General features: G+C 38.1%; 1 protein-coding gene across 10 annotated transcripts in view; it reads right to left on the bottom strand.

The window, feature by feature from the left end:
* Positions 1 to 27,626, bottom strand: part of CTNND2 (catenin delta 2) — a 631,056-nt gene that overhangs the window by 114,231 nt on the left and 489,199 nt on the right. For all 10 annotated transcript variants that reach the window (XM_027724249.2, XM_027724246.2, XM_027724247.2 and 7 more), the window contains one exon: positions 11,612 to 11,795. In XM_027724249.2, the coding sequence (XP_027580050.1) occupies positions 11,612 to 11,795 (184 nt within the window). The remainder of the gene's footprint in view (positions 1 to 11,611; positions 11,796 to 27,626) is intronic.

Here is a 27,626-nt window from a genome sequence, read left to right as displayed (position 1 = left end):
CATGACTATCTCTTCTGAAACACTTTCCAAATATTGTTCTTTTACACACATTAAATCAGATATAAAGATGGATGAATGACAGCAGGGGAAGAGGAAGAGGAATTTCACAATGCTACTGTCCTTCAAGAGAAAATGCTGAAGCTGTAACCAACTAACGATAATAAATGACTACCTGACAAAAAGAAATGAGCTGTGAAAGTAAAAAAGCTAGACTAGGACAAATACTTCAGAAGTACTTTGTCACTGAAACAGTCTGCCTGTAGTGAGCAATCCTAGCTAAAAATACTATCATAGAATCATTGAATGCTTTGGGTTGGAAGGGACTTTAAAGATCATCTAGTTCTAACTCCCCTGCTGTGGGTAGGGACCCCTTCCACTTGATCAAGTTGCTCAGAGTCCCATCCAACCTGGCCTTGAGCACTTCCAGGGATGGGGCATCCACTGCTTCTCTGGGCAACTGTTCCAGTGCCTCATCGTGCTCACAGTAAAGAATTTATTCCTAATATCTAATCTAAACCTACTCTCTTTCAGTTTGAAGCCATTCCGCCTTTCCCTGTCACTACAAGCTCTTGTAAAAGGAAATCTATAAGGCAGATATTAAATATTTTCATAGTACATGCTTAGGCAGTTAAAATACTGGATTTTTTACTTTTTGCTAAAAATAACATGTTTTTTCGTTCCCAAGAAAACTTTCCCAACAGTAATAAAGAACTTGAAAATACAACCTGAAGCTAATTTAGGGAAGGCAGTAGGAAAAAACCCACTAAAATCTACAAACCTCTAGTATCTTTAACTCATTTTTAAAGAGAGAAGTCTTCCACCTTGCTTACCATATTAGACAGAAACTTAGCACAGACTTTTCTGGCAGAAGATATGAAAATCTTCTCCTCCTGTGCTGATGTTGCCTTTCTGAGGCACTGTCCACAAGGCTGTGTGTGTATCAATGAGCAGCAGCTGGAAATCAGCATCATCTTATACCTTGCCTGAGCTTAGAACCTGCTCACTCCGTGTGTGTGAGTGTTAGTTTGTATTATGTTCACAGAAGTATTCAAATTGGATAAAAATGATGAAATTGAACTGAATTAGTGAAGGACATCACCTGCTTTTTATTTCAGTCTTTAAGAAGCCTCAATTTATCCCCAAATTAACTGTCCACTTTGCTAATCCCCTCAGAAAGTGGGAAATCAATTTTATTGCAAGTAATGGTCTTCATCTTTCTTTATCAATGTGTTCTTACTATATTGTCCTCTCTGATTAAAAAAAAAAAAACAACTTACAAAATGCTAAAACTCCTGTATGGAGATGTGCAGTGACAATAAGAATGCCATCTCAACATTTACTGGGCAAAGTTCCACAAAAGACGACATTTAGAAATGAGCTTCTGCTTTTTGGTCTTCAGTTCAGACATTCTGAGTGGACTGCAAACTAAGCAGGCCTGGCAGTTCGCAGCCTATTTTATCACACCCCTCAGGAGCTGTATTTTTATTTATTTACTTATTTCATCAGAAGGGCTCCTGGGAAAATATTTCCAAAACAGATAAAAGTAGCAAAGCTTGTAAGTGTGGTTAGTAGGGACTGCAGGCCTTAGGGCTTCAGTGCTACAGTTATTATGGGAGAACATTTCTCACCAGCTCTCAGTAGCTCACCAACTTGTAGACATGTGGAATGCTGTCAAAGCCTTCTTGTGGGAAAAGACTTGAGCATTGGCTCAACTTGAGTTGTTGGCATTAATTACTCTTGCGCCTGAAGTGAAACAGTTCACATGCCCACAACATAATGAAAGGAGGTGATAAAATGCTTACTCCATGATGCTGGCTGGCTTATCCAGAAGGATGAAGCAAGCTCAGAGTACCTCAAATACACCTCTCTACTGTAAATCCTCAGACTGAGCAAAGAGACCAAATGACCTTCTCACTCCTAAGCAAAGTATCTTCAGATTTTAAGCCACGTATCATAAGATAAAGAGGGAAAGTCGCAGAAGTACACCCAGCCTTTCCTTCTCCATGCAGAGCTGGGTTTTTACATGTCCCTCTTTCATATTGCCTAATAATCCAAACAGTTTTAGGAGGAGAAAAGTCAGTGTAGTGAGTTTCTGTGGTTGGGTTTTGGTAGCGGGGGGTGGGGCTAGACAGAACTGGTTCCATCTCTTCAACTTCCCATGCAGTGAATGCATGGGTATGCTCTAAAATACATGCGGTGCCACACTGGCTTAGGGGACTCTTCTCAAGAAGAAAACAGTTGTGCCACTGTGATATTCAGCTCTGCACTGGACAGCAAGAAGCAGACCCGTTATTGTCAGCTGGGCTTGGAGTCAGCTCAAATCTAGTCAACAGCACACCAAGACTCAGATCATACTTTATTACAGTGTCTGCCACGGTAACACTTGTTACCGCACAAATGAAAACTGTTCTGAAATTAAATAAACCCCACAAAGTCTAAGCCTTTTCACAATTCAATTTCACTTTCTTCCAAGCATTCCACACAGCTTAAACCTCTGACAGAAGGAAATGTGAATTAACACTACCTAACTATGCAAATATGAGTGGACATTTAATTTTCACATTAGGCACTAGCTAACCAGCAGGCATGCAACCTGAGAAGAATTAAAATTACCAAAAGCTGGAAAAATAATCAGTCATTCAAAATGTACTTGAGATATTTAACACACCCCACATCGAAGGCTAGGACCATTCAGCCTAGGAGGTGGCACTTGGTAATTTTGTCATTGTTGCTGAGCCTAAGAATATCATAAGATGCAAGAAAAGGTACTGAGGCACATTCATTCTTTTCATAAATGTGTGTATGACACCAGGTCGAGTTGTTGGGGGTTTTTCCCTAAAAAAACACATGTACATTCATGTTACGAGATGCTAATTGAAGAATAGGAACTAAATTTCAGCTAGGTCCTAAGTTAGCACACTCTGACATATAGGTCCAGTATTTCCAATTTGTATCCAAACATGAAGTCTGACACATGAGTGAGTTTCCTTGATTGCCCAGGGATCAGATAAATAGTACTTTGAAGATGGATGTTGACAGATCACTTTTTGGCTATCTCTGTGCAAAATCAATACATTGGGAGTTTGTTCTGCATTTGAGGGCAGATTTTTGCAGAGTAGCTCAGCATCTCAGATAAAATGAAGTAACCACCAAAGCTTATTGTATTTTTTTAAGCACAGGAAAGAGAAAAGTGTCTGGAGGCATGCTATACTATTTTTCAGACCAGAAAAAGAATACAAGGAGCATTCCATAACATTATTTTAGAAACAAAATTTAAGATCTTAATCAGCTTGAGCCCAGAATGAACTTCCAGAGCAATGTGAAATTTGTAGCATCAGTTTGGTATGTTAAAATAATGCTTTTACCAGGAATGCTGAAAAAGTATTAAGCTTCAGAGTGCTATTTGAATGCCACAGTTATAATTAATACAGTATGACCTTGTATAAACTTTATAAATTTGTTCATGAATATGCAAAGTAGGAGTAACTACACTGTGAAGAAAAAGTGGGGTGTTTAAGTGTCTGACACAGTTACACATTTAATTCTGTTGGTACTTTTCCCTTGAGTATTTTCTGAATAAAAATATTACAGCAGTAATCAGAGGACATGATCTATTCATACTAAAATATCTTTCTCCCCCTGTGTCTTAACACTAGACTTTTATTTCAGCTATATTTCTGAACAACTGTAGCATTCCAGAAGGAACAATCTCTTTAATATCTTGCAGAAATTAGCCTTCGAAACTTCAGGCTTATCTGGGATGCAATCTTTGTGGCCTCTCAGACTGGTTTGTGACTTTTTTTCAGGACTGGACTTTTCAGCTTCTTGAAAAGGTGAAATACACATTCCATAGCAGACTGACTCTTCATTCCCTGTGATTTTTACCATTTTGGTTTGTGGCTGGAAGACTAGGAATATGGCTGTGAACATTTACATGAGCTAGTGGAAATCCTTGGCCTTTTTAGAAATACATCTTGCATGCCCGTGAAAGCAGCCTGTCTGAAAGTTTTTGAACTGGGGGGCCTGCAATACGACATTCAAACTCATTATCAACATCATCAAAACTACAAATGATTTTCAGACCTGGTAAGTCAGTGATAGTCTAGAAATACTCAAGAGCTTCTAAAAACTAGGATCTTGTATTGACATCCACTCATTCAGAGGACTGGAGCATTTCTCCTATGTGAACAGGCTGTGAGAGCTGTGTCTGTTCAGCCTGGAGAAGAAAAGGTTACAGGGAGGCCTCATTGTGGCCTTTCAGCAATTAAAGAGGGGTTTATAAAAATATGGAGATTGATTTTTACATGGGCTGATAGCAATAGGACAAAGGGGGAAAACAAGAAAGGGGAGATTTAGACTAGATGTTAGGAGAAAATTCTTTATTGTGAGCATGGTGAGGCACTGGAACAGGTTGCCTAGAGAAGTGGTGGATACCCCATCCCTGGAAGTGTTCAAGACCAGGTTGGGTGGGGCTCTGAGCAACCTGGTCAAAGGAAAGTGTCCCTGCAGGAATGTTGGAACTAGATAATCCTTAGGGTGCCTTACAACCCAAAACATTCTGTTAATCTTTGATTCGCTGCTTAAAATGCCTGCCATTAGGCAAATGCAACTTAGAGTTTACTCCTTTCTATTTTGTTTTAAAAGACAAGAAACATCTGTTCATTTTTCCTCCTGTGAAGTACGTTCCTATAAAATACTATGGGAGGCACTATCAACCTTACTAGAAAGTTTTTTTCTAAATTCATCATCTACAAGTAACAGAGAACTTCTGAGCAAATACATTTAAAAGTAAGCAATATGCCATTCAGCTTTTACCTGGAAAGACAAGATGTAGAAATTGTGATCGAGATACCTTCATTTACATTAAATTGGAAATTACCTGGTAGTTATTTCTACAGTACATGTCGGGGACCCTTCTTGGTTTCTTCAAAATAATGGAAAGTTGACACTAGCCCCTCTGTGTTCTCCACAGCTTGTAATTGCCGGGACCCCGGTGCAAAAATGATACAATTTTAGTAAGAATTTAAGTTTTAGTGAAAAGGGATTGAACGTCACAAAAATCAAGACACTAAAGCTAAGCTTTTCTTTGGTTTCTTGACAAGGCCTTCCTCTGCACTGACTTTCAACTCCAGGTCCCAGAGAAATTCTCAAGATGAGGAGAGCCCTCAGGAGCATGTGTGTTTTTCCACAATGGACATACCAGTATCACCAGTATAACCCTGAAGCTTAGGAACTCTCTAACTTGATTCAACATTGTAGTTATGGTCAAATGGGGTTTAATTTATTAATGGTGTGCAACTTGGTAGATTATGCAAAATACAATGTGTTTCACCACATTACCTTCACATAAAGAAGCTAGATACTTGCCATCAAATCTTCTGATCTGATTGTTCTTGGATGTTAATTATAGCAGCTTTGTAATTTTAATAGTTCAAAATGTATTAAAAAGACAAGAACAGCGGTGATTACTCCTTTCTGTAGGATAAGACTGGATTTGAAGAGGTTAAGAGGAAGAAAAATTTCAAGTTTGGATTTGGAAGTAGATAAACCTGTCCCAGTATCTCTCTAGGTAGTTTTCTCTCTCCCATGTCTCTAGTTTGCTGGAACTGCTTTTAGCAAATGTCCCTCCCTTGAGTAGGTTGCCAGCGGAAATACACAATTAATTTGAGTTTTGTCCTAACTTTGGATTCTGACAGAAAGCATGGGCTTTGGACAAAATGGCAAGGTCAGCCTGAGAAGAGCTCCTGGGCTCTAGAAAAGCATAGGAAGTACTAAGATGGGTTGGTAAGTTCAGCATCTCTATATCCACCACAGAATCCGCAGGGATGGACAAAATGTGATTGTTTTGTTAATAGGAGGAGAATCATAAAATCAGCAGCAAAGCTCCTGGACCTACTGAATGAAACCAGCTCCATTTATACTCAACAGAAAATATTCAGAGCTTGTACCAGTCAGTAAAGACAGAAAGGTATTGCAGCTCCCATAATCAGCCCTTCTATATCTGAATGCACATACACATAAACACGCATATACACGTGCACATACATACATGTATCATTTTAGTCTTTTCAGAAAAATGTTTCACATATACATATGTGTCTTCATGTATGTTTCTTTAGAAACTAAACAGATGATAAATAATACAGTCTGTGCTATTTATTTTAAGCTGCCCCCATGTCTCATTTTGTCAGTATGCAGCAGATTACAGAAGGTCCTAAGAATAGGAATCGATAGACTTCGGGTGCTTAGAAGAGAACTGGAGGAGAAATAGGATGGTGAGAAAAATGCATTAGCTGTAAATGTTTGTGAAATAGATCATTCACAAACAAAACAGTTAAAAACATTTGATATTAAGGCTTCACAGCTAACATAGTTTTTTGCATCTAAACCCAGATTAGAATTTTAAACCAGTAAAGTCTTAAAATTCTTTAAAGTCCTCAGATAATATTCTGTTAACTCAAACTGATCTTAAATTCAGAGAAAAACAAGGTTCCACCAGATTGTACATCACGACAAAAACTCTTGAAAATATTTTTGCCTGGGACTTTTTTCAGTTAAGTCTCTGGACAGGGATCTATAGCTTTATGATAACTAAGCTTGAAGTTTCAGGTTAAGACAACATTATGCAATGTGTCTCCTGTTGATTTTTAAATTTCTGATTAGAGATTGTCATCATCATCATCATCAAGGCTAGGCTTCGCGAACGAAGATTTGGGAAGGCTCTATCCACATTTGTTGCAGGCATGCTGGTGGTTTATGAGGCCAATACGTGACAGACATATCCGATTGCAAAAGGCACAGCAGAAAGACTCCTTAGGTGGTATATTCTGCAAGACACGGTTCTTTCTGCGTTGCCTTTTCTCCTCGAGAGTGATCCTGTGTGCTTTCTCAAAAGCAGCTGCGTTATAGATGGTGTGTCTCCAGGCCTCCCGATTGGAGGCCAGAGTAGACCAGTTATGGTGATCAATATGGCCAAGGCTGAGATGTTGTTTCAGGGAGTCCTTGTATCTCCTCTTCGGGGCTCCTCTCTTGCAGCAGCCAGTGGCAAGTTCACCATAAAGCAAGATCTTAGGGAGGCGGTGGTCCTTCATCCTGGAGACGTGCCCCGCCTAGCGCAGCTGTGTTCTCAGCAACATGGCCTCAATACTTGTGACTGCTGCTTGTTCTAGAACAGATGTGTTGGTCACAAAATCTGACCAGTGGATGTTTAGGATTGTGCGGAGGCAGCGTTGATGGAAGCGTTCTAGGAGTCGCAGGTGGTGGCGGTAGATGACCCATGATTCGGAACCATACAAGAGAGTAGACAACACTATGGCTTTGTAAACACTGATCTTGGTGCTTTTCTTCAAGTGTTTATTACGCCATACTCTTTTGTGGAGTTTTCCAAAAGCACTGTATGCCTTTGCTAACCTGTTGTCTATCTCTCCGTCAATCTTGCCATCCGAGGAGATGAGGCTACCTACCCTATTCACCGTCTTCTTTAGCATGATGCTCCAAAGGGCCACAGCAGACCTCGATGATCAGGACGGTATCTACATTCGATACCGTACTGATGGAAGTCTATTCAATCTAAGGCGACTGAAGGCCCATACTAAGACCTTAAACCATCTTGTCCGGGAGCTGCTTTATGCTGATGACGCCGCCCTTGTCGCCCACACAGAAGCAGCTCTGCAGCGTTTAACATCCTGCTTTGCAGATGCTGCTGAGCTCTTTGGGCTGGAAGTCAGCTTAAAGAAGACAGAAGTTCTCCATCAACCTGCACCTCAGGAAGTCCCCCATCATCCCCACATCACCATTGGCCAATCAGAGCTCAAATCAGTCCAGCAGTTAGAGATTGTAACCCCCCATAAACAACTGAGATTCCAAATTCGGTTTTCACCTGACTATCCCTAATAAGTTTAAGTAAATCAGAAACTATAAACCAAAGATATGGTATTTCCCGAGCACAAATAACGCAGTCACAGCTGAAATCCAAAAGGAAAAAAAAGAAGTCAAACTTTACCAGAGCTTAATGAGGTAAGGTACTAGCATCACAGTGGGGAGGCAAGTAAATTGGGTGCTTACTTCAAGCACACGTCACACTGAGGTCTGGCAATTTATGAAAGATGGATATTTAAATTTATAAATGATAGGTATAATGCTGTATTTAGATCTCTGAATTATCAAAACAATTTCAAAGCATTCAAGCTATGTAAAATTAATTCATACAATACTGTATTAAAACTATTTTCCTTTTTCAAATCAGAAAAGTATGCAAAGTGCAGTTTTTAAATAACATCTTTAAAGAACAGAGAAAATAAAAGGAAAAGAGAGTCTGTTGTTGCTCCTGTTTTTTGTATGATCTCATAATGATTTCAGTTGGATTACTGGGTGACCTGAGTTATAGATTAGTTATAGTCTGTAACTGGTTAGGAAAGATAATGAATAAGCAGACAGGAATACTAAAAATTGTAGTTAATAACCAACTTTTTAATTGAAAAAGCATAAGAAATTCTCATCAAGAAATGGAGAAAGGTGAAGATCAGCAGAAGGAATAATAGTGTGCAGTGAAAAAACCACAAAACAAAGATCTGACTATTCCTGTATAACGATCATTGCAAACTACTTATTAGCATTGTATATGGCATAGATTATATTACGACGCCTCTCAGATATTATTTAAACTTTTCAGCAGTGAATACACAGACAATCAAAGTCACAGAAGACTGATTAAAATCCAAACCCAAATCCTCCTGGCATATTTACTAGCATTAAACCTATGTAGTACAACCTCATGTCTCTAAAGTCTGTTAACATTACATATTCAGAAGCATTTGTCAAGCATGTTGAATACCACTACTCTTCCTCTGATACTGTCACTGACAAACCTGATGCAACTGAATTTTAACTGTGTCCCCTCAAAAATGAGCTCTAGCAAAAGCAGAAAAAGAAAACAACAGAGGACAAAAAAACCAGAGTCTTAGAAAAAATTCTTCAGTGGAAGATGACAATGAATTTCCCATTTACCAGATAAACACAGCACTATCTGAGCCAGCAACCACATTACATCTTCTTGATTTACTTCCCTTGTCAAGTGAGATCTTTAAATGGAAATGCGAAACTTGTAACTAGTCCCAAGTGGAAACTGTGAGAGCTGTTCAATTTATTGAGGGTGGTGGTTATTTAAGGAATGCTAGCTAAAGTACACTAAAGTACTACCAGAACAGAACATGCAAGACTCCAATCATCTCCACAGAACTTTATGATACTTTTTTCTGTCATTCACTGTTTCCACCAGCTTACAGTCCCATTACATTACATGAATTCAACATAAGAATCCAGTTACTATCTTAGAAGTCAGTTTCCACTTTTCTTTCCTGTAAAAACTCAAACTTGACATTTTGCTTATCTTCAACAGCGACTGGGGAAAGGTAAACAAGAAAGTTCCCGCTGGTGTGAAGCAGCAGTAAGTTTCAACCCTCTCCAAATGTTCTGGCTCTGCCAAAGAGCATCCATACAGACTCAGTGCGATGAAACTAACTTAAGAAGATGGATGGAGGCCAAATAAATATCTGAAGCCATTAGGAGGACATAAAGGTGCCTTTGGGAAATAGGGAGGGTTTGATATTAGAAAGATATTAAAAAGCCATACTATGATTGAAGGGTCTGGTTTTAGAAGGAAGACCAACCTGCTCAGGACAGCATTTGAGCTGCTGCTACAGCTACCTGGGAAAGACTCAAGAGTTATAATATGCACAGTCTTTTGCAGGCAGATATGAGCTTATTTCGCAGGAGCTGACCAGAAGCCATTCTGCTATGACAGCATACCATCAAGCACTTGGTAGTAAGCCTTGCTGCAAAGCAGTGTGTATTAGATTAGGCAACGTACCCTTCTCATGTGGCCCCAAGTCCGCAGGCTGACCCAGAATGCAGGCTACAGTAAGCTCACATCAGTTTGCAAATGGGCGTGCACATACACTCACAAGAAAAAAAAAAAAAGAAAGAAGAAAGATTTCAAGACCAGTGTGCAAATGAATCCATCAGCTATGAGGTAGGAAGAACTGAGATTTGCAAGATCGGGGATGAGCATCAGTCCCTGAGAAGCAGTTGGGAAAAATAACAGGAAGATGGAGCTTACGGTGTGGGGAGATCAACACCAGACATGCTTGGTCAGAGAAGGGGTACTGTGAAGCCCCAAATTTATAACAGATGTTTCTTTTCAGAGGCAGCTCTTTAACTGAGCTACATTGGAAATGTGAGACGTATAATGTCGTACAGGGCTTTGCGTAATAACTTCTGTCACAGCGATTTGAACAACTTTTTTTCTAGTGATTTGAATGCAATACTCATTTCACAGTCAATACAACTCAGATAATAATACCTGGCTTCAGTCATATACCTCAAGATAGCTGGTACTCACATAATCACATTTGCATTGTCCAATACAAGTATATTTGCAGTATATAAGTTAGTACCTTCTATCTTTCATTCTCTTCTCATTACATATAAATAATATTTAATACTTTTTCCCTTAAAATTTTCAAATACTACTTTGGAAAGGGAGAAATTTTGTTTGATGAAAGGCCACAAAGACAAAAAGGTGCTTGCTACAGATATGTAAAAAATACTGCTATTTCACTTTGCCTCCTATCAATTTATTTTTTTTTATTTAACTCTTCAATGGATGATGTATGCTTTGGCTGCAGCTTACAACAGATTGTATTACTGATACAGACTATTCACTGTGTTATTTCCTGTATGCATGTAAAAATATTAACTAACCAATTTATGTGTCTCTGAGATGGATTACAGATTATTTTCTCTAATATACCTGGAGAAAAAAAATCAACGCTTGAAAGAACTTGCTTAATATCCTAAAATATTTCTAGAAAATGATATGCATTGGAATTCAGAAAGTGCTATGACTCAATCTTTTAGTAAGATTTTGTCAGAACTGAAACTCTTCTTACTCATCATATTTTTATTCTCACATCTACAGGACTTTTAGGAATGGACAGATCAAATTGCACATATTTATATAAGTGCATGTTGGCATTGCATATACAAGTTTGGCATACAATTATAAACATAAATAACTATCATACTTTTTAAGGATCTATTTAAGTCTTCTAGTTGTACAATGTTAAATTGGTTGGTCTCTTATTGAAATTAACTTCTCATCTTCACAGAGTAGAAAAAAATCTACTTTGTATATTTATCATAACTCCAGCAATGGCATCTGGAACTTTATGACCTTACTTTTTGTGAGCATCTTTATGACCTTCACTTTTTGTGCTGATTAAATTGGGCATAATAGCGAGAACATATTGACTTCACTTAAGCAATTGGGGAAACAGGACAAATCTACAAGGAAGAAAACATATGTAATATACAAGCTTGGATGAAAGCAGCTAAGAAAAGAAAAACAGAAAACCCCCAGCAGCCTTTCTAGAGATTGTTTTTGAATGTCCTGCATCTTCTTTTTTAATTTATTTCTAACTTTAAGTTTACATCACAGAAAGTCATCAACTTTGCTGACATACACACCAGTCATTGACTTTAAAGATACCTAAGAATGAGAAATATCAATTCAAACCAAAGCAAGGTAGAGCAGATGTTTTGCAGTACTCACCTTAGGCACCCTGTGGCATTGCGCAGCACCTGGGATGAATGGAGTTGTATTTTATGATCATCCTGGAGCGGAGAGTTTTCCCACCCAGAGTGAGGGATGATCACTGCATTGGTCAACACTGCGAGGGCATCCTGGATGATTGGCATTTTCAGTGCATCACAGGAGGATAGATTCCAGAGAACTCCTACAAAGAAATGAAAGTACTAATAATTAACATTAAAAAAAAATAAATTTAAATAGTTTTTGTTTTAAAAAACCCAAACCAAAACAATGTATTTCACAGCATTGGTGTGCTTAATTAAGCTGTTTCTGTCAAGAATAAACCAGACTACATGTAAATAGGGTTGACTGATACCTGCACACTTTTGCAGTGGGAATACAGCTTTGAATACACAACACGTAGTCACAGCAACCCTGGAAATTTCTCAGAGCTAAGCCTAAAAACTGAGCAGCTGGTTATGATCTAGGCCTACACAGGTTGTGAAGCACACATGAAATTAAGGAGTATTACAAGGAACTTTTTAGGGCTTGGTCTTCAGATATCTTCTTTGTAAGTAAAATTAATAAAAACAAATAGCAGAAAACAGGTTCTGATTTATACTAAAACTTTCACTGTTCATAGATACATATTGAGAGAACAAAATCACCCTGTGATCTTCAATGTAATGCAAGTAACTGTCTAGGCTAGTTGGTACTATAAGCAAAAAGACTTTCCTCACAACCTGATACAGCAGTGTGGTATTATCCAAACCTTCAACAACTAATTTTTCATTTTGTAAATATTTTACTATACAAATGTACAGACAATTATTGTTTTTATACAGAAACAAGCTTAATGGTGCAATGCACAAGGAGATTTACTGAAGTTCAAAAAAAAATCAAACCCCCTTCTCCTTCAATTCATAATGTGCCAAAGAAAAGGAAGAGAAATCAAGAGCCAAAGTTTTCTGAGCACGGCTGCAAAGATCAAGGTCACTGCTGATGTGTGACACAGAAAGCAGGCAAGAAATTGTTGGGAGCAAAAGACACCCTGCTTTCCATTCATAGAATCATAGAATCATAGAATCATAGAATCGATTGGGTTGGAAAAGACCTCCGAGATCATCGAGTCCAACCCTTGGTCCAAATCCAGTCCATTTACTAGATCATGGCACTCAGTGCCACGTCCAATCTGCGTTTAAAAATCTCCAGGGATGGTGAATCCACCACCTCTCTGGGCAGCCCATTCCAATGCCTGATCACTCTCTCTGTAAAGAATTTTCTCCCGATATCCAACTTAAATTTCCCCTGGCGGAGCTTAAGCCCGTGCCCCCTTGTCCTATTGCTGAGTGCCCGAGAGAAGAGACCAACCCCCACCTGGCTAGAACTTCCCTTCAGGTAGTTATAGACGGTGATGAGGTCACCCCTGAGCCTCCTCTTCTCCAGGCTAAACAACCCCAGCTCCCTCAGCCTCTCCCCATAGGACTTATGCTCCAGTCCCTTCACCAGCCTTGTTGCTCTTCTCTGGACCCGCTCCAGCACCTCAATATCCTTTCTGAACTGAGGGGCCCAGAACTGAACACCATACTCAAGGTGTGGCCTCACCAACGCAGAGTACAGGGGAAGGATCACTTCCCTGCTCCTGCTGGCCACGCTATTTTTGATACAGGACAAGATCCCATTGGCCTTCTTGGCCACCTGGGCACACTGTTGGCTCATGTTGAGCTTCCTGTCAAGTAGTACCCCCAGGTCCCTTTCTGCCTGGCTGCTTTCCAGCCACTCTGTGCCCAGCCTGTAGCGCTGCAGGGGGTTGTTGTGGCCAAAGTGCAGGACCCGGCACTTGGCTTTATTGAACTTCATCCCATTGGAATCAGCCCATCTCTCAAGTCTATCCAGATCCCTCTGCAGAGCCCTCCTGCCTTCCAGCAGGTCGACACTCCCTCCCAATTTGGTGTCATCAGCAAATTTGCTGATGATGGATTCAATCCCCTCATCTAAATCATCAATAAAGATATTAAACAGGACTGGACCCAACACAGACCCCTGGGGAACACCACTGGTGACCGGCTGCCAGCTGGATGCAGCTCCATTCACCAGCACTCTCTGGGCCCGACCCTCCAGCCAGCTTCTAATCCAGGAGAGGGTACACTTGTCCAAGCCATGGGCTACCAGCTTTTCCAGGAGTATATTATGGGAGACAGTGTCAAAGGCCTTGCTGAAGTCTAGATAGACCACATCCACAGCCTTCCCCTCATCCACCAGGTGGGTCACCTGATCGTAAAAAGAGATCAGGTTGGTCAGACAAGACCTGCCCCTCCTAAACCCGTGCTGGCTGGGTCTAATCCCTTGTCCATCCTGAAGGTGCTGTGTGATTGCACTGAGGATGATCTGCTCCATAACCCTGCCAGGCACCGAGGTCAGGCTGACAGGCCTGTAGTTGCCAGGGTCCTGCTTGCAGCCTTTTTTGTGGATTGGGGCGACATTCGCCAACCTCCAATCATCTGGGACCTTCCCAGAGAGCCAGGACTGTTGGAAGATGATGGAGAGCGGTTTGGCATTCCCTTGTATATATTTGTGTACTTGCTGGGAAAGCACATTTGATTTTTGTGCTGTGTCAAGAGCTTGCTGCTGCTGGGCAGCTACTAGTTCTTGGGGAAGCTGGAGTGCAATATGTGGTTATGAAGAATGAGTGGTCTTTATTTTAGGCCAGCATCCTCCCAGGAGCAGCTGGAAGAGCAAGCCTGACTCTTCATCACCTTCCCCTTGCCAACATTTGTCCTCTTCTCTAGAATCCAAACCTACTCCTCCCTAGTCTCCTTCCAAAAGGACAGTAGCTTGGCCCCATACCTGGCCTCAAGTGGCAAAAATGAGTTTTGACTTTATGTCCATCAAGTCTTCAACCAAAAGAGAAAAATTATTATAATCACTGTATATAGGTGGTTACAAGTATGAAGGCTACAAAAAAAGTCTGAGTGGTAGGGAGCAGAAAATGCTGAAGGAAGACCTTAGGACAGACATTTATAAATATAGGCAGCAAGAACACCACTTGCTCAAGGCTTTCTTTAGCATTCTGTGGTTAGACAGAGCAGTGTAATTAACAGGAATCAACCTACATTTTTGGGTTTCCCTTTAAAATAAACTGCAGTTATACAATTTTATGTTTAAATTATTTTATATGGAACTGTCTGCAAAGATGATTACACAGTTTAATGGAAAAATTTTGATCCACATACTAATAAAAAAACACATTAAAATAATCTGCATGAGGCAGAGAGACTTTACCTACAGACCAAAAAAAAAAAAAAGCAGAAATAAGAATACTGTTCTTATTTTCATTTAAAAAATGCTACTTTTTAAAGAAAAGAGTCGTCTTTAAATTTTGTTCTGAATGTCTTTATGAAAAGGAATTCCATATTTAAAGGACCTTCATAAACATATTTACACTCACTTTTCATGACCTGTTCTTGGCAAGCTTTATTGGCACATCTACTATTCTTGAAATACCTAGCTTTTTGCTGGTTTTAATTAGTAAAAACAAGTGTGGTTGCCTTTTTTTTTTACATTTATCTAGACAGATGTAAATGATATGCATGCTATAAAAGTAGAGAATCAGAATGCAAATCTTTCCCCTTTTTTGGGTTTAACTTAGTTCTAATGTAAGACAATATGCTGCATCTTTGTGAAGAAGTCCTATTTTGAAAGTGAAGCAGCAGAGTGCTTTGATGGCAAAAAGTCAGTACTTTGGGCTTCAAGAACTAGTCATGAACTGGAAAAGCAGAAAAGAATATAAAAGAAGCAAACACAAGAGACTTATTTAGTAAAATGCTTAAAATGTATATGTCTACACTATTTTCTATTCACTTCAGGTTCTTGCTAATTAAAAGCAAACTCATAAACACCATAGTTAGCTGATATTGAGCAATAGTTGAGATGCCTAGAAATATTCTCTAAGCCCTCTTTCTCTCTGGTTTCACAAACCGGAAATTAAACCTTCAGAGTAAGAGTCTGATAGGATCACCAGGCTAAAATAGCTATTCTACCTTCCCCTAAAATGATTTGAAATCAAGGCAGAATCAAGCAAAATGGCACTGCCCAGTAAGCCTGGTGCCATCTTCAAAGTTTTTGCTCTTCACAGTTTTAAGGTGTGAGATAATCTTCTTCCACCCTAGAACAATGAATTTTATATAATTTTAAGACTGAATACTACCAACCACACGAATGAAAAAACCCACCAATTTTCTTCTGACAAGAAGCAGTAAGTCTGCAGTAAGTCTGCTACTTGCTGAGGCTGGCGTTCTACATGCCTCATTGTAACCTTCCTTAATTAAGGATTTGCAGTTATGAAAGGGCACTGGCAATTCACTTCCCATTGTTTTGGCTGAGGATGACCTGGAGCTAGATTTATGTGGGGTCTGAGAAGATGATCCATTGCCTTGACTTTGCAAGAGAGAGTGACAATAAAATAAATCTTTTACCTAAGGCACTTCACATTATGGAACTACCTGTTCACCACATGACTATGAATATATTTTTCAAGCATGCAGATGACATACCCTTTAAGACTACAGTAAGAAGCTGGTTACTGAGACATTTGACACCTCACTCTGAAAGCCCTGATTGAAATGGGTTTCTGAGCACAACAAGTCTGCAACAGCCTCTGAGGTGCCTTGACTCCCTCCTAAAGAATCTGCATGTCATCAGATGCCCCCAGGAAGGGAAGGGACTGGACTTACCAGTGACTCTTGACAAAGGGTGAGACTCACCCTGCTGTATACGAGAAGAGAGCTGTTAATCCAACAACTCACTAGTCCAACTCAACAGTTTAGCATTTGCAGACTGACTCTTGTAAGACATATGAAATAAAGAACAAATCAGTGTTTGTTGAACATCTCTTACTTAATCACTTGCATTCACAGTATCTTTTCTCCTTCTTGCTTTTAAAGCTGTGAGGCATTTAGAGTAGGCATTTTGTGTCCCCTTTGCAGATCCCTTTAGGTTGTACTGGATGCCTTGTAGAAAGAGAAAACCAGCTACACCAGACTGAACATATCTCTAGTCACAGGTTGAAGTTTTTCACCCTTACATATAACAACTTGAAATACAATGAAAAAGTATCTTGCAATCTCATTTTAAGCTTAAAACTTAGGAGAAACTGGTATTCAGAAGGTATTCAGTTGGTTCCAGCTGGAAGATGGATTTTGTATCCGAGTATCAAGTACCAGTCTGGCAGATACCAGATGAAGGACTTTTAGAGGAGTTTACAGGAATGCTTGCTATGGAGATCTTATTGCATCAAGTTACATCTTCTGAAGTAGCTTATCAGAGGACATGCATCTGCTATGGTCAAGAGGTTATTTATCGCATTAAATGTAAATCATCTTTTCTAAGAAGGCCTTTCACAGATAACAACAACCAAATTTAAAAAATGCTTATAAATTTTGAAGAAAGGTTATAATTGACTTTTTAAAAGACATAACTCCACAGATATAGTTCATTAAAAAAACTACACATAGATTCTAAAATCTATTAAGGCAATTTAGGTTTGTTGCCACTGTTAGAGGGAACTGAGAGAACAGAGAACCAGGAAAGTTTTTATTTAACTTTCTCTTAGACAAAGTCCAGAAGATTGAAAACAAGACCAACCCTTTTAAAAGCACAGTCCAGGCTGATGAGATGTTACTACTGTTTAGCAGACAAAGCCATACTTTCAGCTTAGAAACAGCATTTCTTCTTACATAAATTAATTTAAGCTATTACAATAGATACCACATCACTTACCCTAAAGGATCAATGGATTAATGGAGCAGTCTTAGCCAAAACACCATAATCTCTGAATCATGCTGTAGCTCAAACTCATCCTGATTAAACACTTCAATGCATTTTTCCAGTGTTTTAATCAAACTGGTACTCACATATGTATACCTACAGTCAGATATAACTGAAGACCTGATAAACTACATGCTACCCTTATTCCATTCAAAGTTAAGAAAACAGAGATCATACACTTCTATGTATGATATGTATGTAAAAGAATATTATCCTAGTAAGGGAGCACGTGCAAAATCAGGGAAGTCTAACCAATTATTTAGTGCATGATTTAATGCTAACTCAAATTATGACTTTTATATATATAAACAAACCTCTTAGAACAACTTAGACTACAAATATAAATGGAAGTCAAGAAACTGGACAAGTCATCTTTTCCAAAAAGCATTACCCCTGCTACACTGCCACTATACATATATTATATTGTGCTGCAAAATATGTACTTGCCCAAATAAATGATATGATAAAGAAATTGTAAGTAAATGAATATTATTAGGAGAAATAAGACTTTGATTCTTCTCAATAACGGATGTTTAAGTCAACCTTAAATTTATATTATGGTTTTGCTTATTAAATATTCTTTGTAAAAATAAAAATCCAAAAGTCTTCCAACACATCCAGGTTTTTCTTTTCCATCATAATTCAATAGTTCGGTCATGGACTGATGCAGAAAACCATTTGAAACTGCTGAGAGGTTGCATCACAGGAAGAGTGAACAGAGCATTGGCAGGCTTTTTTGTTTATACGCTGAAGGCAAAGGGATACTACAGGGAGTCTCCCTCATGAACATGCCAATTAAGATTGAAATCTGAGTGCTAAATACTCTGCACAGAAGCCAAGCACAAGGGATCTTTTGCTGGAGTCCTTAGGAAAAGCATTTTCTACCCCAAGCTCTCATTTGCTGGCAGCTTTGGCACTTGGAGCCCCCACTGTAACTGCAGGGCTGCTCTGCAGAGCTGGATCCACTCCCTGGCAGCAGATGTGGGCTCCTGATATATTACAGCGGTTCTGCTATAGAGATGCTGGATATCAACTACAACATTTCTTAACATAAAGTGCAATAAGACTTCACAACCAGCTCAACCGTCAAGGTAAGGAACTGGCTTGGTAACAGATTTTCTGTAGGAAACAAAAAGTGGTTGATTTGAATTCTGGCACCTGACCAACCCACAAGCTCATAAGGCAGCTCCTTAAAAGCACACTGTGAAAATAAGTTTAAAATTGGCATAACAGACAAGGAATTTTCATCAATTTTCTTGAAATATTTTTTTATCTGGTGAGTGAATATCTATACATGCCTTCCTGTAATTCACTTATTTACACGCAGAGGTGGTTTTCTATCTGTATATAAGCTGATGTAGGAAAAGTCCACATTGAGAAAGACCAGCTTTCAGTAAAACTCATAAGCAGACAAAAGCTTAGAGAACATTAAGGAAAACCACAGTGAGAAGACTTTTTTTTCCTTTGCAGACATTCATAGCCTTACAAAGCAAAAGCTTCCACAGAGGAGAAGGATTATTGTGATTGGGTCTTTTTTGTTTATTTACAAACATGGCTTGATCTTGACTACATAGAAGTATACACCACATATAGTATAAAGAATATAAACATTTCCTCTGAAAAACTAACTCTTTCTTTCTCAATTACTTCTCTTTTTATTCCAAAATTACATCTCTGATTTTATTAAAACAAAAAGGAGGGACCAATTTTAATATTGCTTAAAACCAAATTCTGTCCAAATGCATTAACTAAAAAAGTCTGTATTCCTTGCATGGGACTGAATTTTTGACCTAAGGTTGCTCCTCTCTTTCTGCTGTACACTTCAAATTAACACATAACTGTGAAAAGGAAGAACTGTCAGACAAGAATATTAGCCAGCTATTAGCTTTCATGGTAAACAGTAGAGGAATTACTACAAGAATTGATTTAAGTTACTGTGGAAAGATCAGTGGTTCCTGCCTAACTTGCATTCTAGCTGATGAAATTAAATAGGTCCTATAAAACACAGAAGCCACACCAAAAGTAATTTATTCTAAGTGAGAGAAACGCAGGAAAATATAAATCAACTGCTTTCAAACAAAATGTTATCCTAATACATGACTAACAGCAACACCATTCCAAATTAAATACTTTATTAGAAATCAAGGAAATCAAACAAGGATGGATATATGAATGGAAAGACTTTTTTTTCAGTGCTTACACACATATTTTACTGAATAATTTTTTTCTAGCACCCAAAATCAAAATATATGTTTGATAACACATCCTAATACAGAAAATAAAAATTTTATACTTAAAGCTGAACAGTAAATTACATCTCTAAATACAAAACTCCTTTTTGGTAAGAACCAATTAGAAAGTTGGTCCTATCTATAAAGTTGCATCTATGTGCAAAATGAAAGACTCAGTGTATAGTTGCTAAAAAAAGAAAACAAACAAACAAAAGAAACACTTATTTATTAGCCAAATTGTTACCTAGGAAAAAGATAGCATTGAAAATAGGATTATTTGGGACAGAAAAAGGGAGGTTGGCCTTTGAGCCTAAAAATAATAAATAAATTTTTTTAAGAAACAGTGTTCACAGTGAAAAAAGTAATTTGATCATAGAATGAACATGTTTCACCATATCCTCAAACTTTCATTTTGCAAACAAAAAAGTGAAACATTCTGACCTGTTTTGAAACAAAAACTATATTATATAGTTTATATATTTAGAATATATAAATTATATTCAAAATATAATTTGAGTATTTTGTGTTGCAAATGCAAACATATCAAACTACAAAGTGATTTTAAACTGCAAGCATTTTAATACTCCATCATTCAAGCAAGGGCATCAAAATTTTTCCAAAGGATTATGACTTGCTGAAAAAGTTCAATGTGGCTGGTATGTCAAGCCATATGCTACAACAGATGTCCTCTATTTATCACTCCAGATAACCTTGTTTGATATTTCCTCTTAAACTTAAGATTTGACCAAAGTAAAAAAAAAAAGGAAAATCATTTATGTAGCATATTAACATGCAGATTATTAAGTCAGTTTCACTGCCACATGAATCAAGACAACTTGAATGAATTTTCCATAGAAGATGCATCTCAGTGATTGTACAAGGGAAAAATAGTTAATTCCCATTTAGAGAAAAAAAGGAGAGCAAAAAGGGACCACCCTTGTGCTGGGACTGAGGGTGGTAAATGCAGGACAAGTGAACAGGAACTTGCCTGTGAAACAGGGAGAAGGAAGCAGTTGTGATGGGAAAACTGATGAAACCATCCACAAGCAGATTCATGAGAGAGAGGAGAGGGATTCCCCTGGCAGGGCCTTACCACTTTTCCCAACCGAGACAAGTCACCCTAGTGACTTGTTCTGTCTCTCTCCCATTTACCTCCGGGAAACGGGCACTGTGAAACTCAGGAGGGTGTTGTATTGCTGTTTAACAGTATGTTCCCTTTTATCTATAGAAATTCTTTGGATGTAACACCTTAAATGATAAATTGGTGCCCCAGCCTGTTGCTAAGAAAGCAGGGTAGAAGATTTGAAATGCATCTATTTTAAAACCTCTCCTTATTTAACTGGGAGCAGCAGGAGGCGAAGTAGTTAACCTGATAATTCAGAAAAAGTTGAGAACAACCTTCCATGAAGACAAAAGATTCTGTCAGTGGGTTTTCTCATTTTCAGAGCCAAAATAGTGACAACATATTGAGAAACAGGGCAGAGATTGTCTTATAATTAGACAGTAAATCGTAATAGATTTGGTGTAAAGTGATCCAGTTGAACTGTCAATATTGTTTGCCTAAGTGTTATTTGATAAGACAGCATCATTTCTGAAGCAAAGTTACACAATTTATTAATTACTTTTAGATTTGTTGTTACATATTAACTATAAATAGGATGTGTTTTGAATGACTCTGGAATTTCTTGAAGATATCATAGCCTATAAGTTGGAAATTAGTTTCCTAACAACATACTCGTGTAAACTGTACAGCCTTTTACCTTCCTGTTTTACAAGGAAAATGATTACAAAGATTGGACGTCTCTGTAAGTGGTTCCCCACTGGGTTCACGTGAAGACTTTAAAAAATATCAATTAATTCCTGCCCTGAATTTGTTTGGAAATCACTTCCACATTTCTAGAAACGATGGCAATATTTTCTGTAGGTGATGTTAAAATCTAAAATTTAAACTGCCACACTGTAGAATCATAATGTAAAGTACAACAGCATTCCTCTTCATATGGCTGTGCCTTGTTATAGCACATCCACTGAAAATGAAATGTCAGCTTATTAGTCTGGAGAAGCACAAATAGGTATTTTAAGTTCTTTCTGAAAATTACGAAGATGCAATAGCAATCTTTAGAGACTCTCTGTAAAACCTTAAAGTAACTGATGACTGGAGTGGAAAAACAGAGCAACCATGCAGCCCACTAACCTGTCATTGCCATTGCCAGTAACAGGCCAGAGGGTTTGGACTACCTTGGTAAAGTTCAGTTGCTTGAGTTGGGGTACTTGGACTTTCAGCTTGATTAAACTGAGCAGCTGCTTCTGCAGACCAGGGTAACTTCATTTGTTTTGCTTTTGCTTAGCTTTGATAATGGTGCAGCATAAGTCTAATTTTATAAAGGCAGAAGTAACAAGTAGTTTTTCTGAGTTCAGCAAATCCTTGGTTTCCTTTTTTCCCCATAACAAGACTTTAAATGTGACAGCAAGGAACCATAAACTAGCCTATGAAAAGTTTCGGCTGTGAGACTAAATGCTTTGTTTTTACAGCAACCTGATACTTGTAGGGGATTTGATGGAGTTTATATGAAATTCTCATGGCTCACAAAATTCAGGGCAGAGGTTGAAAAATACCTTGCTTAAAAGTATGTCAAGCAAAGGGAGGGAGTCAAACTATTATGAAACCTTGGGAAAATGAGAAGGCTTTTGTGCTTGAAGAAAGAAATACTGGAGAAACTGTAATATGTAATTCCTCATTGAGCCACTGGTTTTGATTCAGAGTAAAAAGATAGGAACTTTAAGCACACAAATAATGTTGTTAACGTTAAAAACAACTTTTATTTAAAACACCTAATTAGAAGTAAATTAGGTGAAAAGATTTAATCAAGTTTTAAAATTGACTGTGGTAGGATATTGTACTTGCAATTACATAAATTTAGAGACAGAGTAGGAAATATTCATTAGAGTTAATACCCTTCAAATCTACACTTTGAATGAAAAGCATTTAAAACACACAAGCAAACATTAGTGCCTAAGCAAGTAGATTTGAAATATGTGAATCTCATCCTACATCTGTTATTTAAAAAATAATTAAGCTTAAACTCTGTAAGTCACCTGCCTCTGTGTTTGGTAAGTTCCTCAAAACACTTGTTTATAAGTTATTACAGAATTTGCTTATGTGCAGAGGAGACTTTAAGCAAGATATGAATGAACATATTTTCTTGCCAAAATCAAACCAAACACTTCTGAAAGCAGTGCTAGCAGTTATCTATCTCCATGCTTAACCTTTCTAATTTCCTTGACTTGACAGGACATAGTGATCAGATATCGGAGGCAGAGGAGAATCAAATTCACAGAGCTGCATCTTAAAAGGCAGTTTGTATACTTTCTGCATTTATCCCGTCTCCATTTTCTTTAACTACACAGAGTTATGAGCCCCAAATGATATTGGGCAGTCTTACTCTTTTAGGTAAGCATATATTGAACCAAAGTCACATCAACCTTGTAGCAGCAGTCTTACCATGGTCACGCCATCATGACAATTTAAACACATATATGGATTTTCATGTTGTCTGTTTGAAAAGTTTGTGATAGCCAGGATATGTATCTGAACCTAAACCATAGAACTTTATAATCTAATTTTCAGTTAATACTGAAATCCTTTCTTTGGTTCCAAAAGCAACCTCTTTATACGTTTATTTTCCTTCCTATCTTTTTATATTACATATCAAAAGCTGTTAATTAATTAGGCCTTTTACTGGCCAAGTGGCCTTATACTTGCATTGCTCCATTACAAAACTTGAATACAATTAAGGAATGGGATATTTAATAGGATCAATACTGGAACATCTAATATAAACCTGCAAAGAAAAGGTACATCAAGGTAAACTACTGTAAGAATGCAGCTCATGGAAGAGTTTGATTCTTCTTCACTTAAGTTTGTGGGAAAGTCACCTCTGAGTGGGATAAAACAGCCTTTACTCATTTTCAAATCAAATTTCCAGAGAGTAATAGGGTTACAAATAAGTGCCACCTCTAAATGAATGTTTATATCACAATAAAATTTCGCATCTGTGTTTACACACTCCAGTAACTAAGCTAATGTCAAGGGCACTTTTGCAGAAAATTATTAAATTGATAAACTGCTTCAAGATCCCAAGTACTAAATAGTCAACCCTTTGCCATAATATATAATTTACTATACAGAAAGTCACAAGTCTAATACCTTATGAAGTCAATTAGAAAATAACATCACAAATAGGAAACAACTGCAGGCCTGTAATTTTGATTTTGGGAACCCCCAACAGGAGAATTGCTCTTGTACTAGGAAGTTAAAAATTCTAAAGAACTGGCCAGAATTACCTAAGAAAATGAAATCAAATTAAATCTTCCACTGAAGGAAACCAAAAGGTCCATTTAAATAGAATACTCCCTTAAACGTGCGTTACATATCACTGCAGGCTCACTAACTTGCAACTACACAGATTAGCAAAGACACATACTAGGCTCAAAGGGACCCTTCCGGAGTCTTGACTAATCTGCCAATAATTTATGCACATACTAATAAGCAGTATGCAATCAAAAACGAGGTTTCACCTGCAGTGGTTAACTCAAACCAGATAGATATAAGGTGGACAACATGTAATTGCTTCCAGTAACACTGAGAGACTATCAATAAGGTTATAAATCTCTCATGATAAACATATGGCAACTACTAAAACTGAAACAGAAATGTAAAATGACTACATAATAATGTTGCATAACATGAGGTGACAACAGAGGACCAACCAAGCCAAAACACAAACTGGCCACAGCTGGAATTAAAGACAACACTAATGAATACCGGAACCCAAAATCTGGGAAGTAAATGAAATTTTTTTCCTGTCCAACCTGACTGTGGGCCAAAGCTATCTGGACAACTAGTGCTTCTTTGAGAGAAATATTTTGTACAAAATATAATATTTTGCAGGCATGGAATATATGCTTTTTGTTTCAGTGAAGAAAAATGTGAATGAAATACACAGAGTCAATATCTACCTATCTGCATATAGTATATATGCTTAGTGTTAGATAGTTTATGCTTTTTTCCATTTTTTTTTGTAAATGTGATAATTTTTATAATTTATACATTTTCAGTAGACAATAGTTAAATCTCTGACACTTTACTGTCAACCAAAATAAGCAGGAGGCTGGCTGCTAGCACAGGAAAAAACAATTTCTCCTGACATTATTTATAGCTATAGCTCTTTATCATTATGTGCTTTCTAAAAGTGGATTATCCAATTTTACCTTTCAATCAAAAATGGTATGTACAGTTTGAAAATAGGTGAAACAGTCATAAGGGCCCTCTTTAAATGGAGTTTTTTTTCTATTCAGCTAGCTTATTGTTCATAAGGAGAAACTGTTTTTCTAGTTGTGATGGATTTTGTTTGTCAAGAACGAGAAGCATAGCAGTTTAAATAACTTTATCTGAGACAGATATCCAGTTATTCAATGGAGCTGATGGAACAGGGAGCAAGGACTAGTTAAATCACAGAATCATAGAATGCTCTGGATTGGAAAGGATCTAGCAACAGCTGCTTGACTTCACCTTCTCCACAAGGCATTCATGGGATTCTTGTGTTATCCTTGCTAACACGTCACATTTCTCATGTAATTTTTTCCCCCTGACAGCAAAGCAAATAGAAAGAATGCTAAAATAGAATTTTGTGGAAGGGTTCATAATTAACTCGGGAAAGGCAAGAGAATCAGAAATCAGTTACTCATTTTCATTATTGCCAAGTGAAAACATTTCTTTCTACCATCTGCAGGATCTGTGCTAATTTTGTACTGTGTTCTTGTCTATTTATATTTATTAGAAAAGTGTTAACATTTAATTATTTTAAAATAGAAGGCTTTTATTTTTTCCTATTAACAGGAGCTACTGTGGGAACTAGTAGCAGAGAGATGGGGTGAAAAGATGGCTAAGTTAAGTACGGCATGTCCAGCTTACACCTATTTATTTTCATTTACAGACCTACAGGCAACAAGATATTGTAATTCTGGTTCTCCTTGAGTCTCTGGAAATTACCAGAGGCTTTAGCCATGCTGGCATCTCTATTTCTATCAGAGTAGTTCACTTTCACATAAATGCATACATCCATTTGTATACCTCAGTTTATCCACATTCTTCTAGTAAAAATCTGTGACTGTGGAAGTGTTTCTGTAAGAAAAATCTTTCCATATCTTAGGAAGCAGTTCCTGGGCATTAACTCCATTTAACTTCATAACAGCCAGGCAGCACAGTTCCCTCACTGCTTCTACATGGGAGCCTGCACTGAAACCGTTTGCTTGACACGAGAGAGCCTTGAAGCTCTAATACTTTGCTATAAGGTTAAATTTGTGCATCCAAAAATTGGAGCATGGTAAGGTTTTCAAGTATTAGCCCAAGACCTCTGCTACTGAAGAGGAGAAAGACAAGATAAAGGACAAAGTGAAAAACTCTGTTTTGGAGAGATTATGCCAGAAAGAAGTATCTGGAAAAGAGGAAAAGCCACAAATGGTGCTGAAGGCAACTCTGACAACCAAGGAGCTACTAGGATAGAAAGCTGGTCTGCAGGTTTAAATATCCTTCCAAAGCCAGTCTTGAGATTGCTGGAAATTTAAGTTATAATCTCCTTAGAGAGAAGCAACAAAAAGGAAGAAAATGTGCATGTTTGAGGAAGAAACTAATATCAGAACTTTCGCTCTGTTGGGTGAGTGCTGTACGGTACTTGGGGCAGGCAATGAATGCTTCACTGCTACCAGACAAATTGAGCTGCTAAAAAACCTCTCCTGCTCATATTTCTTCCCTTGCAGCTGAGTGCCTATTCAGAGTGATTCACACCTTCATCTTGCCACATTTCTGGACAGGTCATTTATACCTGATAGGCCCAGTTCCCCATCTGTAAAACCAAGATAACGACACTTCCCCACCTAAGAGAAGTGCTCTGAGGACAAATGCTGGAGGAGTATTTAGGGGCAGCAATGTCAGAGCCTGTATGAATTCCTAAGGCAGGAACTTCGTGTCCTCTCTAAAAGTAACAAACAAGTGCATCTTTTATATAGACAGGATGCACAATGAACATGCGATAGAAAGGCTCAAGGTATTATGTTTACTCCCAAAACAGACATTTGCTATTACTTTCTCTGTATCTCCTTCAGGCTATAGTGACCCTACTGAAATAATCACTTTCCTGCCACCTCAGCTCAGGAAGGCTGGTGGAAAGCATGAAGAAATTCTTTTATTTTTCCTTGTGCCTGCCACCAAATCAAATCTTTTCATTACTGAGGAATCTGCTGCAGGAGCTACCCTTCCTTCCCCAGAAAGGACAGAAGGAAGGAATTGAGCTGGGGTAGCTGTCATACCACAAGATTTTACAAGAAAAAGCAAAGGAGAACTGATTCAGATGTGTGACTTCAACCTGCTTCCTAAGAGATGCAAGATGAGAGCTGCAACTATGAGCCTTACTTTGAAAGGACATTTTGCAGAACACTACCACAACCAGGTTTGCATTTTGAAAGCAAGGACTAGTTATTTACATTCTGAAAGGCACAAAACAGGGCGAGGGCAAGCAGTGGCCTTCTGGGATGTACTGGCTATTAAAAACAAACAAAAAACCCAATATGAAACCAGGAATAAAATCTTGAAATACCACTGGCTTTGATTCCATTCCTCAGGGTCACCATCTTGCTTTTCTCCCCTTTCATACATGTCCAACACTCCTGATGCTCACCATCCCTGGGAGCTGCATCTACCTGTACAAAGGCAGGTTACTGCCTACCATTGAAGGTCAGGACCTACTCCTCTTGGCAATAACACTTTGAGGGCATTCTAGCCCACACATCCTTTCTTTCTGTGGGAATTTAGGAAAATTTAACAACATGCTGTGCAATGGAATCAACGTAAACCATAGCCCCGTGTATTTTCTTAAACAGACCTAATGACATTATGTGTTCCATTTACAGATGGTATGGGG

Source organism: Pipra filicauda, unplaced genomic scaffold, assembly GCF_003945595.2.
Source record: "Pipra filicauda isolate LSUMZ 115617 unplaced genomic scaffold, ASM394559v2 scaffold39_size4671491_pilon, whole genome shotgun sequence".
In the NCBI taxonomy this organism is placed as follows: domain Eukaryota; kingdom Metazoa; phylum Chordata; class Aves; order Passeriformes; family Pipridae; genus Pipra; species Pipra filicauda.
Note: the sequence above shows the minus strand (reverse complement) of the source record. Positions and strands in the feature narration are given on the sequence as shown.